This window comes from Rhamphochromis longiceps, linkage group LG3 (genome assembly GCF_057381845.1).
Source record: "Rhamphochromis longiceps isolate RC_006_pf linkage group LG3, R_longiceps_female_GT1.1, whole genome shotgun sequence".
Taxonomy (NCBI): domain Eukaryota; kingdom Metazoa; phylum Chordata; class Actinopteri; order Cichliformes; family Cichlidae; genus Rhamphochromis; species Rhamphochromis longiceps.
The window spans coordinates 5,231,253-5,246,200 of NC_140559.1; the positions used below are offsets into that span (position 1 = coordinate 5,231,253).

The 14,948-nt window shown below is 40.8% G+C and overlaps 2 protein-coding genes across 2 annotated transcripts in view; one reads left to right on the forward strand and one right to left on the reverse strand.

Moving 5' to 3' along the window:
- Positions 1–14,948, forward strand: part of LOC146672608 (uncharacterized) — a 322,020-nt gene that overhangs the window by 262,781 nt on the left and 44,291 nt on the right. The gene's annotated exons all lie outside the window — the stretch shown is intronic.
- The window catches only part of LOC146672618 (uncharacterized), a 117,551-nt gene continuing 108,231 nt past the window's right edge, over positions 5,629–14,948 (reverse strand). Inside the window, exons 2-3 of the mRNA XM_085400888.1 lie at positions 12,574–12,679; positions 5,629–7,131 (exon numbers count right to left, since the gene is read on the reverse strand). Coding sequence (XP_085257014.1) covers positions 5,629–7,131; positions 12,574–12,591 — 1,521 coding nt within the window. The 5' untranslated portion in view covers positions 12,592–12,679. The remainder of the gene's footprint in view (positions 7,132–12,573; positions 12,680–14,948) is intronic.

The window sequence follows — 14,948 nt, forward strand, 5'->3', positions numbered from 1 at the left end:
TGTGGTCCAACAGTCAGTTTGGTGAGGAAGGTTCCTAACTGAGAGAAGTGACCCAGAAGTATCTGTGTAGCAGCCACAATGAATCCAGATCATGAGCTTTATTAACTGATCAAAGTCTCTTCTTTCATCTTCTGTATCATTCAGTTTGCATTGGTAATGCCCATTATTGTAATGCTTTTTTAAGACGAGCAAAACTTTATTTCACTTTGGGTTAGCTGGGATAAGTGATGGATGGAGGGAATTTTACTTCAGCCACAGAAATCCTAAACAGGAAGGAGGAGCAGAGTTACAGTGGATCACTATCCAGCAGGGAAACAAGGTTTATTTCAATTTCTTGGCCATGAGTGAGATTTACTGAGTGGGCAAATTAGGGAGACGACACCATCAGATCCCGAGCCCTCCATGTGTTAATCAAGAGACGGCTGCTGTGCTACATCCATAAATAATGAATAAATTAGGAGCTAAAGCTGAAAGGACAGTTTATTTGTACCATCTTCACGTGAACACATTCAAGAACATCACAGATGAAGAAACATTAAAAACTTCCACACTACATAAAGCAAGAAAAATAGTTTTTCTTTCAGGTGGTTTCAGAAAAACAGAAACATCAAACATCTCCAAGACTCTCTTTGAAAGAACTAAAAACCTTTGTTCTCATGGTCCAATCATGAGTGAACTCCCCGATGAAGCCTTGTGTGCTAAAACATGTCAGAGTTTTAAAGGTTAAACATGAGTTTCCAAAACGTTTTGCTGGAGAACAATGAACTATTTGACTGAGTTTCAATCATTTACAGACGAGCAAAACCAGGACAGAGAAAAAAGGACAAAACTGACTCAGTAAAACAACAGAAAAGAAGATCCCATGTAGATCTGTATTATGTAGAAGTTCAGCCCAGCAACCAGTTCAGTTCAACACAAGTTTAAATGATTCTATCTGAACTCTGTGGAGCCTGATCTCAAGCTTTTTGAGTCTGACACAGAAACCAGAGGATCTTTCTGTGTCTTCAGATTCACTGTGATCCAGTGATGGGAGTGATTTCAGCCCTGAGTGATCGCACTGATGTTTGCACAGAGCAGACAATGAGGTGAATGTTTGGGCACATTGGTAACAGTGAAACAGTTTATTAGTAACGTGGGATCGTTTGTGTGCAGAGTATGAACTGAGATTCCTGAAGCTCTTGTCACACTGGTCACAGCTGTAGTTTCCTTCCATGTGTGCACGTTCATGAATGTTACGATTACCTGACTGTGAGAAGCTTCTCTCACAGTGTCTGCACTTGTGTGGTTTCTCTCCTGTGTGGACTCCTTTGTGTGTTTTAAGCTGACTTGCAGTGGTGAAGGATGACCCACACTGATCACAGAGGTGCTTTTTAACCCCACTGTGAATCAGTTCATGTTGTTTTAACTCACTTGATGTGGTGAAGCTTCTCCCACATTCTTTGCAGTATTTCAGTTTGTCTCCAGTGTGTCTACGTTGATGTCTTTTTAGGGTCTTTTGCCGACTGAAAGTTTTTCCACAGAGGTCACAATGAAAGTCTTTCCCACCACCACAGTGATGACAGGGTTGAGAACTGGATCCATCTGTGTTGCTCTGCTTCTAAACAAAGACACAAAGACAGTGTAAGTCAGTCCTTCAACATTTGTATCCTGAACGTCGCCTGAAATAAAGAGCATCTCTGCAGACGTCCAACTACATTTGACTGTTTCAGTTAACACACTCAGTTTACTGGGCTGCAATAACTACAATACTACCACCATAATACTACAGTAATACTAAAATCATAACTGAAAGGAAAATCTGAATAATCACTCAGAGCTGCTTTTCCATGCAGTAGAATTGCTAACATGCTAACACAGTTTAATGAGCAGAGTTGTTCCAAACAGTCAGGCTAAAATGACAAGATAACAATATAAATACATACCTCACAGTAGCTGCACTTGTAGAGTCTCTTTCTGGTGTGGATCTGTTGGTGTCGTCTCAGGTAACGTGGAGATTTAAAAGTCTTCTCACACAGCTCACATTGATAAGGTCTCTCCTCAGTGTGGGTAAACATGTGTCGTTGTAAGTCTGCGTCTGTTGTAAAGTATTTGCCACACTGTTCACAGCAGTACACATCATGTCTGGTGTGAATGCGTAGGTGTGTATTTCGGCTCCCTCTCCGGCTGAAAGTTTTTCCACAGATGTCACAGCTGTATGGCTTAACCCTTGAGCATCCCTCAAAATTTATACCCATCTGTGCCCCTTCGTACCCACACGGGTCCCCTGACAAAAGGTGATATAGCAATATCATATATGAATTTTTTTTCTGATTTTTTTCACATCAGATCTTTTAAACAACTTCAGACCTAACCACAGATATAAAGTTTTTCATTATTTTTTAAATATTTTTTAGGTTTTTATGGCTTTATTGTCATAAAAAACCCTGTTTTTTTGGGGGGAAAAACCCATAATATGCAATATTTTCAAAAAATGACTTGCAAATGGAAGTATTTGGCATGAAGTTATTACAGCCTTGAATAGGTAAATAATTCATAACAACATTGATTTGAATGCATTATTATTTTTGGAGTAATAAGAGTTTTTCAAATTTACACCCATCTGTGCCCCTTCGTACCCACACGGGTCCCCTGACAAAAGGTGATATAGCAATATCATATATGAATTTTTTTTCTGATTTTTTTCACATCAGATCTTTTAAACAACTTCAGACCTAACCACAGATATAAAGTTTTTCATTATTTTTTAAATATTTTTTAGGTTTTTATGGCCTTATTGTCATAAAAAACCCTGTTTTTTTGGGGGGAAAAACCCATAATATGCAATATTTTCAAAAAATGACTTGCAAATGGAAGTATTTGGCATGAAGTTATTACAGCCTTGAATAGGTAAATAATTCATAACAACATTGATTTGAATGCATTATTATTTTTGGAGTAATAAGAGTTTTTCAAATTTACACCCATCTGTGCCCCTTCGTACCCACACGGGTCCCCTGACAAAAGGTGATATAGCAATATCATATATGAATTTTTTTTCTGATTTTTTTCACATCAGATCTTTTAAACAACTTCAGACCTAACCACAGATATAAAGTTTTTCATTATTTTTTAAATATTTTTTAGGTTTTTATGGCTTTATTGTCATAAAAAACCCTGTTTTTTGGGGGGGAAAAACCCATAATATGCAATATTTTCAAAAAATGACTTGCAAATGGAAGTATTTGGCATGAAGTTATTACAGCCTTGAATAGGTAAATAATTCATAACAACATTGATTTGAATGCATTATTATTTTTGGAGTAATAAGAGTTTTTCAAATTTACACCCATCTGTGCCCCTTCGTACCCACACGGGTCCCCTGACAAAAGGTGATATAGCAATATCATATATGAATTTTTTTTCTGATTTTTTTCACATCAGATCTTTTAAACAACTTCAGACCTAACCACAGATATAAAGTTTTTCATTATTTTTTAAATATTTTTTAGGTTTTTATGGCTTTATTGTCATAAAAAACCCTGTTTTTTTGGGGGGGAAAACCCATAATATGCAATATTTTCAAAAAATGACTTGCAAATGGAAGCATTTGGCATGAAGTTATTACAGCCTTGAATAGGTAAATAATTCATAACAACATTGATTTGAATGCATTATTATTTTTGGAGTAATAAGAGTTTTTAAAATTTACACCCATTAGTTCCCCTTCGTACCCACACGGGTCCCCTGACAAAAGGTGATATAGCAATATCATATATGAATTTTTTTTCTGATTTTTTTCACATCAGATCTTTTAAACAACTTCAGACCTAACCACAGATATAAAGTTTTTCATTATTTTTTAAATATTTTTTAGGTTTTTATGGCTTTATTGTCATAAAAAAAACCCTGTTTTTTGGGGGGGAAACCCATAATATGCAATATTTTCAAAAAATGACTTGCAAATGGAAGTATTTGGCATGAGGTTATTACAGCCTTGAATAGGTAAATAATTCATAACAACATTGATTTGAATGCATTATTATTTTTGGAACAATAACACTTTATTGCAAAAAAACAAACTGAACTGACCTGAACAAACTCAACAACAAACTAAACAAAGATGTAATTTACATTATCATACATAGCATGAACCATAAGATGGTTAGATTTTGCAGACAGGACATATCTTATATATATCTTTGCAGCAGTTACGATAACAATGTGCTGTTTGCACAATGAGCACTGCTTCAGCTTTTTGGAACGCTGCGCTTTCTCAGCAAAAGCCTCCCCTAAATTGACCGTGCGCTTTGTGTTGTGCATGCGCGCATCTGTTCATTTCGTGGCATCTGTGCAGAAATGACTAGTAAGACAAGTCTGCAAACTATTCTCACAGACTTCAAAGGTGCACCTGAATTAAAAAATGATCATCCTCTATCTTATTGGATAGACGATGATCATTTTCTGTCTCTCCCTCCTGTTCCATTCCTGTGACACTGGGAAACTGAACTGACCTTAGCAAACTCAACAACAAACTGAACAAAGATGTAATTTACATTTTATAGCACGAACCTCTAGATGGATGGATGTTGCAGACAGGACATATCCTAACTTTTGCAGCCGTTACGATAATAATGCGCTGTTTGCAGGATGATCACTGCTTCCAAGCTCCCCTAAATTGACCGTGCGCTTCGTGTTGTGGTGCGCGCATCTGTGCATTTCGTGGCGTCTGTGCAGAAATGACTAGTAAGACAAGGCTGCAAACTATTCCCACAGACTTCAAATGTGCACTTGAATCCAAGAAGATAGAAAAGGATCTCTCTCTGTCTCTCTCCCTCCGCTCTGCTGACTTGCCTGGGAGAGTAACGACTGCCCCTCCCCCTCTGCTCAGCAAGCAGGTGGCTGTTTTCACACCCCTCCCCCCCTCTGGCTCAACAAAGAAGTGGCTGCTTTCACACCCCTCCCTTCTCTGCACAATGAGCCTTGTTTTTGCCCTCAGCCAAGTCAGAAAAATAACATTGACAGAGGTTCAAAGAAAAGAGAAAAAAAACGAAGCAGGCTGCCGTTGTTCACTTCAAGGAGGCGGCTCTACGGGCTGTTTTGTTTGCGACCGACACACACACACAGTATAAATATATTCTCAATCACATTCACACCACTCTCTTATATCAGTTCCACTACATCAAGACTATTTTATGGTGGTCAGCTGTTTTATTGTCATGTATTTTGCATAATAAGATAACCATGTCCTGCATTCAAAACCACTGAAAATGTCTATGGTGGTGCTGTACCTAATATTGTGCTCATTGGATCCAAAACATATTTTTCCTTTATTTTGAAGGCAGAGGCTTAGATCCATTAGGTATTCACGAGAAAAAAATTATCACATGTCAGGATTACAGTATATCGAAAATATGTGATTATAATGGGAGTCAATGGGGCCCAAGCGGGTACAAGGGTGACTGCAGGGGGTACATATGTGAATCTCCTTTACTATACACCACACCATAGAGGGGATCATTGAATTTAAAAAATAATCCTAAAACACACATCCTGGCCAAGTTTCATGCAACTAGTCTTTAAAATGACTGATATATTGAGAATCAAAAATCCAAAAGTACCCAAGCGGGTCCCATTTTTCCCTAGGGGAGCTCAAGGGTTAATTCCAGAGTGGGTAACTAGATGCTTCTGTAAGCTGCTACTTTGAGTAAAAGCTCTGCCACACTGATCACAGCTGTACGCTTTAACTCCACTGTGGATGAGTTGGTGTTGTTTTAGGTAACCCTTCAAGGAAAAAGACTTTCCACACAAGTCACAGCTGAACGGTCTCTCTCCAGTGTGGATGACCTGATGCTGTTTTAGTGAAGCCTTCTCAGTAAAACCTTTCCCACACTCGTCACAGCTGTATGGCTTAATTCCAGAGTGGGTAACTAGATGACTCTGTAAGCTGCTACTGTGTGTAAAAGCTCTGCCACACTGATCACAGCTGTACGCTTTAACTCCACTGTGGATGAGTTGGTGTTGTTTTAGGGAACCCTTCAAGGAAAAAGACTTTCCACACAAGTCACAGCTGAACGGTCTCTCTCCAGTGTGGATGACCTGATGCTGTTTTAGTGAAGCCTTCTGAGTAAAACCCTTCCCACACTCGTCACAGCTGTATGGCTTAAATCCAGAGTGGGTAACTAGATGACTCTGTAAGCTGCTACTTTGAGTAAAAGCTCTGCCACACTGATCACAGCTGTACGCTTTAACTCCACTGTGGATGAGTTGGTGTTGTTTTAGGGAACCCTTCAAGGAAAAAGACTTTCCACACAAGTCACAGCTGAACGGTCTCTCTCCAGTGTGGATGACCTGATGCTGTTTTAGTGAAGCCTTCTGAGTAAAACCCTTCCCACACTCGTCACAGCTGTATGGCTTAAATCCAGAGTGGGTAACTAGATGACTCTGTAAGCTGCTACTGTGAGTAAAAGCTCTGCCACACTGATCACAGCTGTACGCTTTAACTCCACTGTGGATGAGTTGGTGTTGTTTTAGGGAACCCTTCAAGGAAAAAGACTTTCCACACAAGTCACAGCTGAACGGTCTCTCTCCAGTGTGGATGACCTGATGCTGTTTTAGTGAAGCCTTCTGAGTAAAACCCTTCCCACACTCGTCACAGCTGTATGGCTTAAATCCAGAGTGGGTAACTAGATGACTCTGTAAGCTGCTACTGTGAGTAAAAGCTCTGCCACACTGATCACAGCTGTACGCTTTAACTCCACTGTGGATGAGTTGGTGTCTTTTTAGGGAACCCTTCAAGGAAAAAGACTTTCCACACTCGTCACAGCTGTATGGCTTAATTCCTGAGTGGGTAACTAGATGACTCTGTAAGTGGCTACTGTGAGTAAAAGCTCTCCCACACTGATCACAGCTGTACGCTTTAACTCCACTGTGGATGAGTTGGTGTGTTTTTAGGGAACGCTTCAAGGAAAAAGACTTTCCACACAAGTCACAGCTGAACGGTCTCTCTCCAGTGTGGATGACCTGATGCTGTTTTAGTGAAGCCTTCCCAGTAAAACCCTTCCCACACTCGTCACAGGTGTGTTTTTTCTCTCCCTTTCTTCTGTGAGGTTTGTCGGCCTCCTGAGAGCGCTGACTTCTGGCTCCATGTTGGTCCTGCAGTGACAGAGATACAAACAGAGGCAGTGAGTGAAATGCAGTCGTGGAACAAACTCAACCTTCAAACTCCATTAACACTAGTTTTAAACCTGAAGGTGGAGCGTGGCACCAAACACCTTAAAGGTCTCTTATCCCCACCTGCTGGTAGTTCTAACACATTACATCCAACCTGCTGTTAAAGATAATTCATGACTGTTCAAACACTAAAATCACACACACACACACACACACACACACACACACACACACACACACACACACACACACACATTATTTTATCATTTAGATTATTTTGTTGTTTCCTATGACATATTTCTATAATTTGTATAGATTTATACAGAATTATTCAGTGATAATAAATCCTGTTTGTTTATTCTAAAGGAACCCCGTTAGCTTCCACAACAGATGTTGCTCGTCTTCCATCAAATACTCACATAAAATATTACACAATAAAGTGGATTCAAGATATCCACATAATTTCACTCTTACATCCACAGTGAGGTTTCACAATTGTTCAAATATAAGCAATCAATAATAATAATAATAATATCAATAACATTGAGGCACATTACACAAATTTCAAAAACAAATCATGTCTTACAATATTTACAACAACTAAAAGCTCTGTAAATCGGCTTTTAAGTGTTCATTAAAGTTTTGAATAATTCTCTAATTTTTTAAGGCAATTTATTCCACTTAAAAGTTGCTCTAAATGTAACAGTTTTACAAAACGTTACTTTTAACTCGAGCATTTACTAAATTGCAGCTTGTTGAAAACTGTGTAATATGATGATGTATTTCATCTGGATACTGCAGCTGAGCAGAATAAATGTGGTGTGTTTAACAGAATTGCTTTCTTTAGAACTACAAGTAAGCCATAGAATATTTTAGCCTGTACAGGAAGCCAAGAAAGGTTATTATGCATTTTATCAATATTAGTATAGTATGAACATCTTCACACTAATCTGGACGCCTTATTCTGGACTAACTGAAGTCTGTTAAGATCTGTCTTATTAGCTGCTGACCAAATGATTGAACAATACTCCAGATGAGACATTACTAGTGCATTAATGACATCTTTCATAATGAAGAAGTGATACACAAAGAGCATTTCATAGCCATAGCTATGCCTTGTCGGCAGAGTTATGTGACATTAGTGATGTTTGTACTTTCAGCGTTAACTTGGTTTTAAAGCCTTTAAAATATACGCCGTTCAATAGTCGACCTTAATCTGACAGAGAATGTGATGATTTTGTGGATAATTAAAGTCAGTCATATATCCACAAACACAACAAGCTGAAAGTCAGTGATGCTGCTCGGTTTGCAGTCCTGAACATCACGGCACAAGCAGGATTCACTGCACTGTTAATGTTAGCTGTGTTATATTGCTGCCTCTGTTCGGTGGTGTCGAGCCAAACGGACTTTAACGTGTGTTTGAACGAGCTGACGGTTCACTCGTTAAGCTGAAAGAAAGATGCTTTAATCACAGCAGTCACACATGTGTCCACTGCACCATCTGGAACTCTTCTTGTTTACACTCGTAATAACACAAACACTAAATCCTGCTTCTCTGCTGCTGTTGTGTAGCAGTGTGTACACCTGAGACTGTCACCTGTGTCTGTCCTGCACTCTCTCTCTGTTTCTTTCTCTCTGATTGTGGAATAAAAGTATGAACATGTGTTTATAAGTTACACTTGTGTTTGAATCCTGCAGCTTATCACACATTTGATTTCCATGTGTGACGACTGCAAGTGTCCAGAGTGAGGACAGACTGAGGGACCCACTGCTGCACATCATCTGTGAGGCTTTGCAGCCCTGATGATCCACCAGGACAAACTCAGCAGTGTGTGAGGAAGAGGAGGAGGAAGAGCCAGCAGCAGCTGACAGATGGAGAGAATAGACAGACTGTTCCCTGTTTGTGAAGGACTGCTAGGAAAGTTTAACATAACTGTCTGTGCTGAATCAGTCTTATTAGGTAATGTTCAAATAATGTGATCATCCCAGTGTTTTCAGTGTGGGAGAAAGTACTCAGGGCCTTCAAGTTACACACTATGAAAGGCAGCAACAAGTTTAATGTTCAGAAACCTAAAGTCTGTATCAGCAGCAGAATGGAGCTAAAAATAAATGTTGGTTTCAGTTCTATGAAGCTTTGAGTATTTTGGATCAGCAGCTGCTGTGTTTGTTGCATCATATTGCTGTAACTGTTTATATGCTTTATATATTCTGAGCTAAGTTGATCTATAGTGTTACATGATACACTCTCAGAAATAATATAAATATATATATATAAATAACTGTTAGTATCATGGTTGCTAGGCAACCTGGGCAGCGCGACGGAGGTTAGACGTCCCATTTCACGAACCTACGAGCCTCGCACTTCGGCCTTAGCGGTCTTTGAGTCTGCGGCCCTTGAGGACTTTAAAGCTGCAGAACCTGAATCGGGATACAGCCATGATGATCTCCAGCCTCGTGCTCGCCAACATTCTGACCTGAGTTAAGAAGACGATCACTGAAATGGTCTCAGCAGGTCCTTTGATGACAGCAATGAAATGCAGTGGTAAGGCTGCCACGATTAGTCGACTAGTCACGATTACGTCGACTATCAAAATCGTCGACGACTGATTTAATAGTCGACGCGTCGTTTGAAGCTTTGTAAGATCCCAAAAGCAGGAATAAGTAGCAGGATTTAAGAGTGTAATAACGGACTGAAACAGAAGATGGCAGCACTGCATGTACAAGGATGCCAGCTGCCGTTAAACCCCGAAGAAGAAGAAGCTCTGTCCCAGAATTCATAGCGCGGCCCAGCGCAGTTTCCAACAATAGCGGCAGCTAGTTAGTTTTAATATTACTCTTATTATTCTTTCTGGGTCACAAAATAAACGTTTAACATATTTTCAGGCGAGAATGTAGCTGTGTAAACCTCAAATATCGGCTCAGTTTATCAAGACATCACATATTTTCAAAAGCGCTCCGACATTTTCGGAGAAGTCTGTTACCCACTAGCTCGATAGCTAGCCGGGGGCCATGAGAGCACCGGACTCCCGGCAGATCGTTTTCAAACCCACCGCCCTACTCAGGTTAAACATGATATATAAGTCACTTAGATAAACTTAAAAATGTTATTGTTTGGCTTTTTTCAGTATTTTATTTGTTTTTTTTTGTTTTTTTGTTTGTTTTTTTAAATGACATCAGAAACAGCAGTATGCGACATTACGTGATGGCAGAGCTTCAGTTCATCCTTTGTCATTTTTTTTTTTTTTTTTTTTTTTTTTTTAATAAATAGGACAGGGGGAATGAATGAGAGAGAGAGGGGGAGAGAAAGAAAGAAAACCAAAGGGGAGAAGAGACGGTGAGAAGGGGGGGGAAGAGAGACAACAACAAAAAAAAAAACTCCTGGGTCACCTGTATGGAGAAAAAAAAACAAAAACAAACAAACAAAAAAAACAAACAGAGGAGACAGCAAACAACAAAGAGCAACATAATAATAGAGAAAACAAAGCACCATCACAATAAACTAGCTAGTCATAGATATCAGTATTTACTAAATAATAAACGATATTGTGCAGCACGCAAGATAGACAGCGCACAGTGTGCTTTGAGGCAGCAGCCAAGAAAGCTTTAGTCCGCGTCTGTGAATACCCATGTGTGCATACCTGTGTGGATCAGCATGCTTGCATTCCAAAGGTTTCTCCATGTAATGATCTGCTAGGGAGTGTGGGGGGGCCACAGCCCCGTCCTCCAGGTTGTGAAGCGGGTATGGAGGAGATCAAAACTCCAGACATCCAGAGGCCCCCAGAACACAAGAGACCATGGAAGACCAACAGAGGGGCAGCCGCGCCACTGTCCCAGTAAGAGCTGAGGAGAGTCCCAGATGAGGGCTCGCCCAGCAGCCGCGGAGCAGAAGTCAGGGGGAGTTGCAGTGACGCGCCCGTGAGCTCCGCCGGCCCCCAGCTGCGCCTGAGTGACCGAGCCCTAGGCCGAGAGGCCGGGGGCACCCCACCTCCAAAGGGGCCCGAGCGAGCCCCAGGCCCCAGGCCCCGACAAGCGGCCGCCAAGGAGTGAGCCGGTGTGTACCCGGACGCCCACCCCCAGACACAAAGAACCACCAACACACCGACACCTGAGGGAGTCCGCCACCGGCAGGGGAAGTGGTGGTGGGTGGAGATAGGCCTCCAAACCTTGGAGGGCCTGAGGTGTCCCCAGAGAGGTGGCGTCTGATACCCAACCTGACATATAGACACAGACATACAGGCACACACAGACACAAACATCCATTCCCACCCTCATGCTCTCATATGCACTCACTCCACACTCAACCAACGTGGAGACAGACATAAAGAGACGCTGTACACACAATCACACTCCCCAAGCGTACTCTACAAACCGGGTCTAGGTACCCTTGCCCCTGGAGGGGGGAATTGCACCCAGACCCAGGTGGTGTTACCCTTTTCCCTGCGGTGGGGAGAGGCAGACCACCCCGACTCCGCAGCAGCAGGGAGGCCCCACACCCCAGACCGCAGTCGGACGGCCAACTCCTCCTACTAGCCCTCCCGCTCCAGCAGGCCGCAGAGAGTGGGGGTGGGAGAAGACTCCAAACCTCCCTCCACCCGCTCATTGTAGTGTTGATGCATATGTGTTCTAAGGTGCAATATTTTATTTGTTCCTGAGTAATTCGGCTGAGTTTATTAAACTTCACCAAAACAATCTGCACATTTAATTAAAATTTAATAAACTACCATCTTGTCTTTATTTTTAGTTAGCACATACCTTAAACACTTAAAGCTGTAAGCTAATGATAGTTATATAAGAGCAGATGCTGCTGGTGCAATAAGCTGTACGTTTTACGTCCAATGGATGATGATCTGATTAGTCGACTAATCGCAAAAATAATCGGTGACTAGTCGACTATCAAAATAATCGTTTGTGGCAGCCCTATGCAGTGGTAAGGCGTTTTGGGGATTAAGTTCGTTTTCATGGCAAAGAAGGACGATGCAGTTCATCTGATCACTCCTCATAACATTCTGGAGTGCAGGCAAAATGCTATTATAAAAACTTAAGCAGCAACTTCTCCAGGTTCCAATATTTATGCAATTCTCAAACCTTTTGGCCACGACTGTATAACCTCTTCTGAAGTTTAGTGGATATTATACATGGTTATGCTCAGGATGTGTCGGCCAGTTTCCACTGGAAACGCCTTTTGGTTAAACTGTCAGCGAGGAATTTGCATTTGCACTGTTACATTTTTATATAACTTTAATGCACATAAACAAAAGCTGCTTGTTTCAGTGAAAATACATTGATGGCTTTTTAATAAAGTTGTGCAGCTGTAAAGTATTTTGTCTGGTGTCAATTATATCGTCAGCTACATCGTTATGGCAAATGTTCAAATGTATATGGTGATAAATATCTTTGGTCATATGGTCCTGCTCTGTCTGTCACCTTCTGTGTTGAGCTCATTGTTTCCTCTGTAGTGGCTGAGCTGAGTCCAAGTAGCTGAAAATGTTCCTCTGCTGCTCCGTCAGACTCTCCTCCTCCTGCTGATCAGCTGGGACACAAAACAGATCTTTGTTAGGCTCCACACTGCACTGAAGAGTCAAAGTGTCTCATATGTTCATCTGACAAGTAAAAGAACACATTTTTGTTTCCCGAGGTGGGCAACTTGTTGGAAACAAACACAAAAGGCTTGAGCACTGATACCTGCCATTGCTGGCATTGAAAGATGCAACGCCAGCAATGTGGATTGTCAAGACTCAAACCAATCATCAAGCAAAGACAACAGGGATCATTTGTTTCTGTTTATTTAGCATTCACAGCATTTGTAGTTGCCTTCTGTGCAGGGGAAGTCCACGCACACTGTGTGGTACGGCCATCCGCAGAAGGTGCATTCAACCTCTGTAAGAGAAACGAGATTGTCTGAGACTGAAATGATATTCACTAAAGAAGTGGTGATTTGTAAAACTTCAAGTGTATGATAAGGTGAAAACAAATACACAACTGCATGTCATGTAGTTGAAGGTTTTTTTCTTTTGGAAGACCGGAAAACACTGAAAGTTACAAATTAGTCCTTTATTTATCCAGGTAAAAAAAAATCTCATTGAGATTAAAAATCTCATTTCCAAGAGAGACCTGGCGTCATGGCAACACAAGTCACATACCACACAGGTATATAACATTTAAAACAAACACAATATCCCAACATGTGTAACAAATGTATTGTGCTTGAAACAAATTCAGAATAGGTGATAAAGCAGCTGCACATGTGTGTCACGAGTAAATCTGGCTGTATAACAAACAGAAACAAGTGATCTGCTGTCTTTGCTCAACGGTTGGTTTGAGTCTTGACAATCCACATTGCTGCCATCTTTCAATATGTTGAATGCACCAGTGTAAGTGCAGCCACTCAGACTCAATGTGTTCATAGAAACAGGTGCAGATGTGTCACGAGTTCATCCAGCAGTAGCTATGGCACTTGGCCACAGGGGGCAGCAGTGGACTGACCTGCATTCGAGACTGCTCCAGCTGCTCTGTGACAGTCAGTAGATCTGCTACAAATTGCAGATCATATGCAAGTTTTGGAAATGACATTTTAAATATTCTTAACTTAGCCACGGCAGCATTGTTGATGTATTACCTATATACTACAAATTATTCCACCTGCTGAAAAGTGGATCTAATGTGGGCGGACTCACACTTAGCAAATAAACCTGTGATGTGAGAATGTAATCAAACTGTTGATCAGAGGCAAAGTAATTTAAAGTTTATGATGCTATCGTCTAATGTTAGCTGACATGATGTTAGCTTGTAAACTTATGTTGTTGTCTGGGTCTCATGTCTGATCTGATGATAATAACTGTGACAACACAGAGATTAAATAAAGGACGTTGGTGGGACTTCTTATGTTAGAACTACAACTTCAGTTAAGGAGTGAGACGTAAGGTGACAAGGAGAATGAAGAGAATGAGAAAGAAGTAACTGGGAAGAGAAAATGAAAACAAAAATTTGAAATGATCAAATTTGTGTTAACAGATGATGGTGATTTTAAAAATTCAAGTAATTTAAAGGTTTTATCCTATTTGTTGTTGTTTTTTTCATATTCTTCTATTTGCAAGAGGTTATTAATAAAACAGGTTCTCTTTCTGGTTTCTCTTTTTGGACGCACTCTCTACAGCTTATCACATCCAAAATGGCGGATGTCAAGTACAAAACCTCGACAGAAACAATCAGCAAGAATTTTAGCATCAGTCCAAAATAAAACTGTCCAACTACAGAGTTTTAAAATCCAACTAAACTATGAACAGAGATCTTTTACAAATAGGCTATTGATGAGATGACAGTGGTAACAAAAACGTACACATCCGCGCACACAGACAAAATGGCGGGAGAGCGTTTAACGGTCGACCTCATGAGTCCGTTACCGTGAACTATGGAGCGGCAGATTTGTGCTGGAACTGAGCTGCACACAGCTGATGTTAGCCAGGAAACATTACACACTGCTAACGTTACCTTCACACGGAGCTCCACACGGAGACGATCAGCGTCAGGCACAAACACCAAGTTCAGAAAAGAGGAACTTTGAGCAGGAAGGAAAGAGTCAGAGCGGCGTTTGAGGACACGTTTACAACCACGAACATCAGAATCTGTCTGTGCTGCATTCAAGTGCAACTTGGAAACTCACTAATCTCTGTCATGTTGTCCAAAGATGATTTATTTCTGCTGGTTTTCCTGTTTGAAACACAAACATGTGTCAGCACTTTGTTGTTCTTCACCCTGCAGCATTTGAATATTTCAGGAGTAAACTGATCATAAATTCATGA